The following is a 9,390-nucleotide window of genomic DNA, read 5'->3' as shown; positions in this document are numbered from 1 at the left end:
CCCTTATTACTATTCTTCCTCAATACATATTCTTTCCCTTTTTAATTACAAATTCATTTCTTCCTCAATCACATTTCATTTATTTATTTTAAACATTAAAAAGTTCATATTCATAATTATAAGTTGAAAAAGTAAAACCAACAAATTAATCATACAATGTCGGAAGAATCTCTAAAAAAAATATTATGAACAAAAATAAAATTTATCTTTATCCGTGGGTCGTGGGTAAGTAAATAATGCCGAAAAATGTTATGCATACGATTTACATATATAATCAAAATAATGAAAAACACGTAAAGAGTCTCTAAATGAAAATCACTTTTTATTGAATAAAAAACTCAAAATCTGACCATTTAACCATTTGCTGTTAAGAAGAGAATTTATACATACCCGAGAAAGAATTACCAAGACAATTAACGAGAACAACCAACGACAAACTAAAAACTGAGACTATTATTCGAAAACAAAAAAACCGAGGATAAAAAATAAATTATAAGACGTCGAAAACGAACAAAATATAACACCAACTCAAATTTGAGATACGATAAAACGAGATTGAGAGGATATTAGGTAGGGAGGAGAAGAATCTTGTCCAAGCTTCCGGGCCGGCTTTTCAACTTGTCATTCAAAAGAGGAACCGTCGGTGAAGCATAAAATGGCAATCCAGTTCAATTTCTCTATTGGAGAAGAAACTCCATATCTCTCTCTCTATCATCATCTTCTTCAGCTTCTCAATTCTTCTTCACTGTCACTCAGATTTCGTTTTACAGCTTCAAACTAGGTAAAAGATACGATGGACAGTTTTTCTCAATCAGTTGAGGCTGGTTTAAATCTCTCTTACCGTATATACTACGGAAAAGAGAGGTCGATAGTTCCACCTAATTCGGAAGAGATGGAAAGATCAAAGGATTACTTTCCTAAGTCGCCAATGGTATACGCTGTTATATCGGAACCGGCAATAGTTGATAATCCAGACGTTCCAAGCTACCAGCCGTACGTTTACGGCCGCTGCGAACCGCCGGCGTTTATTCCGCTCCATATGCACGCGATTTCAATGGAGGTTGACTGTTATCTGGATACAGCTTTTGTCACCGTCAGTGGGACATGGCATGTTCACTGTGTTATGGCCAGTAAAAGCTGTGAATGTCGCGTTGCTATACCAATGGGTGAACAGGTGGTGGCCATTCTTACTGACAATTCAATTTTCTTCATCTTAGTTAGAATCATCATTTACATTATTGCCAGATTAGTAGTCAAGATAAACCAGCTCTGAGGATATTTTAGGTATGAACTAATAGCATTTTCAATCTAATTGAAGGTGTTTTCACAGGTTATTCTCATAACATAGCTCTTTTTTCTTTCTATGACCATAAAACGTAGGTCAGTTCATTAGGGAATGTAGTTGGATTCACAAGTTTCCCTTCGCTAGTGGAGTTGACATGATTTTCAACCGAGGAAATTAGCTTTGGTAGGACTTACTTTCACCAGTAAAGAATAGATTTGAAGTCCAGCTAGAGAAAAATAGTTGTTGATTAGCATCTATATTCTTCAGAAATTTTGAACTCTGACTGGAAAACCTTATTAGACCCTAAATTTCTTATTCTGGTTCTGAAATGAAGCCAAATTGGTATCATATATTCTCTTCAACTTGATCTACAATTTGCCGTAGTTCTTGAGCTTTCAAGATGTGATTCAAAATGACCATTTTGCTTAAATGCTGTCATTTTTCATGTTTGTTAAGAAGCTAAAAGATCATCTTGAACCCTGACCCATCATGTTGCTTCTAGTCAATGTAGTCTATGAATGCCATGTGGATACGAACTGAGTCAAAATTAACTGTATAACAAAAGCAAAAATTAAACTGTTTTCAGAATTATGGTTCTCATAAAATTTGTTTCTTTTAATCAATTTTCTAGTCAAAGCTGTTGTTATCTTCTTTATATTAAAAGAGATTTCATTGTCTATTTATCTTATAAGGCTTGAAGTTGTAATCCTTGGGAGCTTCCTTTATTTTTTTATGAAAAGGTTGAAGCTTTTATTTTAAAAAATCCCAGATTTTTACATCTCTTTTCTAGCAAGTTGTTCTACTTTCCAGACAAATTCAAACAATTTTCTTACTAAAACTTTACATCATTTCCAAGGTTTATTTAGAGCTTCTTTTTCCTGTAATTTATTTCTGTTGTTCTCTCCTGTATAATTTATTATCTGTATTGTTTTTATGCGACAAGCCACGTTTAATGACAATTCATGCATATGCAAACATTAAATTTTCTAAAATAAATCCAAAAATAAAACAAGTTAGGTTCATTGTCATTTCATCCATAATGACGTGTTAAGAAATTATCTGTTTCTATATATTGGCCAATTTTCCTTCTTGGGGCCACTTTAGTGATCTCATTTAACTCTACCTAACTTCTTTGTTCTGGCCTTGATTTTAAGGGAGGATGTTAAAATTTGCAATATATTGATTTATTGTAGTTAATTCTTCATAAAACCTACACAATGCCCTAATTTTTTTAAACAAATGCCCCCTAATATTAACATATTTTGATATAATTTACAAACATTGAGCAAACCGACCAAAACGGCAACTCATAGACAGGATTTTGCTTGCACATTGACAGTTTAGTTATTTGTATATTGCTGGAGTAGGTTTTACTGATATCCTATTAGTATATAAGATTAGTAAAAATGATATGAAGTCAAGGGTGATTTACTTGGAGGTAGTTTGTTTCTATATTTTGATTATGAAGTGATTTTATGATTAAAAAAGTTTAAAAATATATTTTCATCACATATAATTTTGAACTTTATATTTTACAATAATCAAATTAAATTAAATAACATTATTTCATAAAAAATATTCAAAATCCCTTTGTAAACAAGTCCTTGTTTTTTTTCCCTATGGAGTGCGACTAAGACTAATCCCAGGCACAAAACTTACACGGGCTCGAACCCAGAACCTCAAGGAGGCTGAGAGGATATCCACCTCTTGTTGCCGCTAGAAGAGGGGATAAGTCCCTTGTTTGTGCAAGCTGTAGGGAATAAATCAAAATGAGACAACATAAGGGGCATAACTTTTCTAAGAAAGAAGATCATAAACATGTTTATGCAATTGTATAGACAGACATTATAGGTTCTTTCTTATGTTTTCTTCTCTTTTGCCTATAAAATTGGCCACTAGTTTTCTTTTTAAGACTGTTCTAATGGATTATATATAATTTTCTTTCTCTTGTGTTCTTCATAACTGTTCATACCTGTGGATTAGTATTGTGTCATATCCATGTGGTTATTATCCTTTTATTTACTGAGGAACTATCAAACCTCAAATGTTCTATTTTCATCTTTGTGTAGGATAAATGTAATAGCATTGAGACAAATCTTCCATTCTAAAAAGAAGAGAGAAAGAGGAACTCAAGTTTCATTGTATTCATCTAATTGATTGTCTGGATCCCTTTTCTCTTTTTGAAATGCGTCAAGTAGGGATAGGGGTCGAATAAGCGACCTTACGCTTAGGAAGCAGGCACTACATTGGCATATTGTCTGCATCTCTTGATGATTGAGATTATGTAGAAGACAACCAAGTTGTTCTTCACCTGATGTTTGTTATCTTCATGTGTCCTTCTCTAACACTAAGTATATCATGTCAAATAATATTCCTTTGACAGGTTTAATTTCCTGTCCACTTTTACAGCAAAAGAATAAATATGAAAATCTTATCCACTAGTTGATATAGACGTTTTACATGACATCAGAATAAGCTTTTGCTTCCATAAAGTGGATTATACAGCTAAATAGTTGAAAAAAACAAAAATAATCCTCAATCAAGCAATGGATTTTCCTACAGGGATCAATCCTAGGTGTTGAGGTTGATGTCAGCAAACGAGCATTCCACACCGAACTGATCACTGTGGAAGATGAAAACATAGTCAAAGCTAAAGACGGGGTCTTACTGAAAGGATATGTATACACTTTGAAAATACCTAAGGTTATTATTTAAGTCATTTATTGTTGTAAAGATGATCTTGTCCATAATATGTCATGCACTAAAAACCCATTCCTTTTATTTATGTTGAAGGTTGATGGCGGTGCCACTATTAATGTTAAAATGACTTGGTCACAAAAAGTATTATATCGGGACAACGAATTTTTCCTCGATTTACCATTTAGTTTTCCAGCATATGTCAGACCTGTTGGGAGAAAAATCACTAAAAGAGAGAAAATTGTATTAAATGTAAACACTGGAATTGCTGCTGAGGTGGTATGCAGATCTAGTAGTCATCCTCTCAAGGTATGTTGATCAATGAATTTATAAAGTTCCTTATTCTATCATACATGACAATTTTTGTCACTTTCCAGGAAGTATGGAGAGAAGTTGGGAAGCTTGGATTTCTATATGAGGCAGAAGTACCAACATGGTCCACCAGAAATCTTAGTTTCTCATACACTGTAAGTCCCCCAAAGCCTGTTGAGTTTTTAATTTATTGATGCATGCTGTTTTTACCTTGTTGATCAAATAGGATGTGCAGCCCTAGTACTAGGAAATGCTAATTAGGATATGACAGTGAAGACTTGCCTTTCGAGAAGTCCTAATAGATTTTTTTTTTAAAATTCCATTAAAATCTAGTTTAATATTATAATTTTTGTTCTCTTTCTGATTTCGTTCTAGTAGATTTACGTCCTGTTAATATTCTAATTTTTGGGAAACTACATTTCAGATTACTTCAGGTGAGATATTTGGTGAATTACTTTTTCAGTCAGCATCTGCTCACGACATTGATCAAAGGGACATGTTTTGTCTATATCTTGTTCCTGGGAATTTACATGATACAAAGGTTGGTTTTCTTTGTCTAAAGTTTTATTTTACTGCAATTTCTCCAATCTGAAAACATGTTAAATATATATATATATATATATATATATATATATATATATATATATATATATTGTGTTTGGTCTCAAATGGAAAGCATTTTTAGTTTATTCTCCCAACCAGATTCACTTGGGGAACACATTATTTTAACTATCTAACGATATTAATGAAAGTAAACAATTAGTTTTGGTCCTAAATTGCACAATTCTTATTTTGGTTATTCAAGGATGTTCTCTCCCTCCTGCCCTCCATCTTCTTCTTTCAATTCTTCTCCCCTAAATAGTCCTTGCCACACCAGGTAGAAATTCAACTTCATCTTCCTTTTAAATGCAAGCAACCACTGCGGTCAGAAATCAAACAAGCAACCATAGACACACTCAAACTCCAATTCTTGGCAGTTTAAACATAAGTTATTAGATACAAAATGTGAGTGCTCTTCTTCTGAGGATGTAACGCCTGATATGATCTTTTGGTTTATGTTAATAACTTATTCAGTTTGTTCTTGGTACTCTCTAATATTTCTTAAAGATTCTGCATCTGACTTTTTTTTTTGTACCTCTCAAGGTTTTCACAAGGGAAGTGGTTTTCGTTGTTGATATCAGTGGAAGTATGATTGGGGGGGCTCTTGATAATGTGAAACATACCTTACGCGGAGCTCTTATGCATCTCGATGAAGTAGATTCTTTTAACATAATAGGATTTAATGGAGAGACAAAATTATTCTCAACATGTATGGTGCTTGCAAATAGAGATGCAATTGAAAGTGCTTTGCAGTGGATGGATGCTAAACTTACTGCGGATGGTGGCACAAACATTTTGCTTCCACTTAATCAGGTACCTATACAAAAATTTATAAATATGTTTGTTTAATGAATATTCAACATTTTTTTGTCATAATTTGGAATGATATATGAGTTTCTTAGTGGTATGTTAAAGTCTTCCGTGAAACAACGCAATGAATTTCTTACTTTCTCTTATTTTTTTTATATAATCCTAGGCATGTTTGTAGGCATATTGATGCTTGTTCTGTACTATTGCTGTGAATTTGGTTTTAGACATTAACTGCCTCAAGATTGGTAACTTTGATATGATAATTGGCAGGCATTAGAAATGGTGGGAAAAACTAGCCATTCATTGCCCATCATTTTTCTTATCACTGATGGGACTGTTGAAGATGAAAGACACATTTGTACTTCTATTAGAAGTAACCTCACTAGCAAATCAGTTTCTCCCCAAATTTGTACCTTTGGGATAGGTAATTATTTAAAATATTTTCTTTTACTAAATAGTTTTCCAGTTTGTCATAATGATCATTGTGGTCCCTATTTGGAAACACTTTTGTTTCTGAATTTGGATCCGGACTAGAAGCTGTCCATCAATCTCTTAATTTGTGTTGGACTAAGTTCAGTTTCTAACCTATTTGGAAACTTCTATCTTGTCACAATCACGATCTGGAAAATCGCCAAAGTGGAATTGGAAGTGCTTTTTTTTGTTTGGTATATGATTGTTTTCTACATCATGATCCAAATTATAGTGTACTTTTTGTTTTATATGATATAAAATTAAAATTCAGATTATTTTCTCAATCATGTTCTAAATTGTTTCCTAGATGATTGTGATTTTTGGAAAACATTACAAATGTAGTTTTTTTGTATCATGATCAAGATGAAAATGCAATATACCAAATAGGCTTATGTGATCCCATTAGGATCCACATTTGGTTAAGAATTCTGAACGGAAAAATCTGACAGAAAATGAAACCTGTATACTTCAACAATGCATGTCTAATATCTTCTAATCTAACATCTATTATGTGTAGTTTTACCTAAAAGCATTCTTTACAACTATACAATTTATTGTCGATGAGTGTATCCTTGAAAATTTCAATGGTGTATGCTTTTCCAGGAATGTACTGCAATCACTATTTCCTGCAAATGTTGGCACATATAGGAAAGGGCTTTTATGATGCTGCATTTGATGTAGGTGTGTTATATTTCAACTGCAGTCTTTAATTTTGATCTTATAGATAATCCTGTTCTTGTTTAAAAGCATCTTATTCTTCATTGTCAATGAAGATCTTCCTGCAGTCAGTCTAGCTATAATTTTCTCTATTTCTCTGATCAGATTCAATTAATCATCGGCTGGAAAGGCTGTTATATATCGCTTCATCAATAGTTCTTGCAAATATAACAATCCAAAGTTTGGACCACCTTGATTCACTTGAGGTATACTGATTCGTCTACATTTGTCTCTTCTGGAAACATGGACATAATTCTACTATCTTTTTCTGATTGTCGTTATCTTCAGTCATAAATCTTTGTTAATTATTAGTTTCTTTAGAAGGAATACTTAAACATTACTATGGACTGAACTAATATCTAAATATTGCTATAACTGCAGTTGTATCCAAATGATATTCCGGACCTATCATCTAGGTCTCCTCTAATTGTATCAGGTAGATACAACGGAAAACTTCCAGAATCTGTGAAAGTTAGCGGAACATTACCAGATATGAGCACGTGTGTGGTTGATTTGAAAATACAAAAAGTAAAAGACATGCCTCTAGACAGGGTAGGTTTCAATATGTCTGATATCCCTCACAGTTGACTGAGGGATATATTCTGTCATTCTTTCTTCATTTAATTGTTTGAGTAACTTTTGCAGGTAGTTGCAAGGAGGCAGATTGATATTCTAACAGCTTACTCATGGTTATCAGAGAGTAAACAGCTAGAGCAAAAGGTATGTATTATATTGAGAATAATGTGAGAGTAAACAGCTAGAGCAAAAGGTATGTATTATATAGAGAATAATGTGAGACGAAAAGTCTAAGAGAAACCATATTCGGGCTCATTTGAAAACACTTTCTAGAGCTAGATCTAGGTTTGAGTTTGGACTAAAGTCCATAAACATTATCTCATCTAAATCAACATCGGGATGAGATACTTGTCCAGACAAAAAAAAACTAATTAATGCATATTTAAACTTGTCTGGTTTATCAGGTGTGTTGATTAACTCAGTTTATTCATACTTGCCATTTCCTTATATATATTTAACCTAATTACAGATTGCACAATTGAGCATTCAAACAGGGTTTCCATCAGAATTTTCCCGCATGATCCTAGTTCAAACTGAAAAATCAAAGACTTCATCTGATTTAATTCCATATGAAGAGGTATTGTGATGGTTAATCTGTTATTAATTATACTTTTTATCGTCGTCTCATACCCATCATAGATAGCTCAAATGGAAGGAGTCTTTAACTAAGACATTATTCGGTTTGGGTTATTTGAGTTTAATCTCAAATACTCAAATAACCCACCATCCACATATACATCCTCATCGTTTAAATCATTAACCAAACTATCAAACTTTTTATTTATTTATTTTTTAAAAATATTATTATATATTTAATACCAGTAATGATTTTTTACCCAAATAGTTCACTTTCAATAACTTATTGGTTATCCAAATTACCCAAAACCGAACAAGGTCCAAGGGGATTATCACTACAGGTTTTAGGGGTCACAATGGTGGGTTGTCTTTTCTTTTATTTGGTGACCCTCCACATTATTCATAGTGGAATAGAACATGAGAATAAACTACCTTAATGAAATATGGTGTCAACAACTATATTTTTTACGTTTTTTTTGTTGGGAATATGCTACAACAGAAAACGTGCGAGGCGAATAACCGGAAGATAATGCTCCGAAGCCTAGGTATTGGTTTTGGTAACCTAGTAGCAACTCTAGAGAACCATGTAGTAGCAATGGAAGAGACTCGACTGCACGAGACCTCAGATAAATTAACGAAGGCTGCAGCTCATTGTTGTAGTGTGGTTCTAGACCGAATATGTTGCATGTGCTTATTACAAGCTTGTTCCCGGATGAACGATAGATTTGCAATTGCCTTAACACAGCTTTGCGGTGCCTTTGCCTGCGTCGGTTGCATTGAATGTTGTTGTGATCTATGCGTCTCTTGTGACTAAAACACATTTTTCTTTCCTTATTATTAATATTGGCTTTTCACTTATTGTGTTGTAATATGTTGTTACTACTTTGAATAAAAGTTCAAACATCTTGTCTAATTCAAACATCGACAAATCAAAATGAAAGTACATACAAATGAATACAAGTAAACATGTTACAAATACTATCTGATTTCTCAATTTTAATTGTCTTTTGATAACTTATTAAAAATGTGTAGCTTTAGATTAACATACACACTTCTCAAATTATGTAACAAACTCGAATTGGTGACATTTGAAACCCGAAAAATGTGTTAGTTTCTTCGTCATCACATACACTTTAATATCATTACTAAAGATATTAATCAACATTTTACAACAGCATGCTCCCAGAAAGGTGGTTTCAAATACAACCTTAAAACAAACAAGATTTGATTTCTTCAATAACCAACCCGAAAAGATTCCCAAAACTATGAGCATTTATACTTTGCAAGTGATTTGTATGTAATTGTCCTAAAAACGTCAGTTTAGCAGCAAAAGAAACAGGACTCAA

At 33.0% G+C, this 9,390-nt stretch overlaps 1 protein-coding gene across 1 annotated transcript; it reads left to right on the top strand.

The window, feature by feature from the left end:
- Positions 1–548: 548 nt before the first annotated feature.
- LOC124930078 lies at positions 549–8,950 on the top strand. Its single transcript, XM_047470444.1, has 13 exons — positions 549–1,174; positions 3,848–3,988; positions 4,079–4,291; positions 4,360–4,449; positions 4,719–4,835; positions 5,438–5,707; positions 5,975–6,128; positions 6,779–6,856; positions 6,998–7,098; positions 7,274–7,444; positions 7,538–7,612; positions 7,938–8,045; positions 8,544–8,950. Exons 1-13 carry the CDS (start codon positions 794–796, stop codon positions 8,856–8,858), a joined length of 2,214 nt encoding a protein of 737 aa, XP_047326400.1. The 5' UTR covers positions 549–793; the 3' UTR covers positions 8,859–8,950.
- Positions 8,951–9,390: the final 440 nt, after the last annotated feature.

The sequence above is a fragment of the Impatiens glandulifera genome, chromosome 3 (assembly GCF_907164915.1).
Source record: "Impatiens glandulifera chromosome 3, dImpGla2.1, whole genome shotgun sequence".
Taxonomy (NCBI): Eukaryota; Viridiplantae; Streptophyta; class Magnoliopsida; order Ericales; family Balsaminaceae; genus Impatiens; species Impatiens glandulifera.
The sequence above is the reverse complement of the archived record's forward strand: the minus strand, read 5'-3'. Positions and strand labels throughout refer to the sequence as shown.

Coding starts and splice junctions, on each gene's coding strand:
- LOC124930078 (XM_047470444.1), top strand. CDS start 794: ATGGACAGTTTTTCTCAATCAGTTGAGGCTGGTTTAAATCTCTCTTAC. Junction 1,175..3,847: donor CTATACCAATGGGTGAACAG/GTGGTGGCCATT, acceptor ATTTTCCTACAG/GGATCAATCCTAGGTGTTGA. Junction 5,708..5,974: donor TTTTGCTTCCACTTAATCAG/GTACCTATACAA, acceptor GATAATTGGCAG/GCATTAGAAATGGTGGGAAA.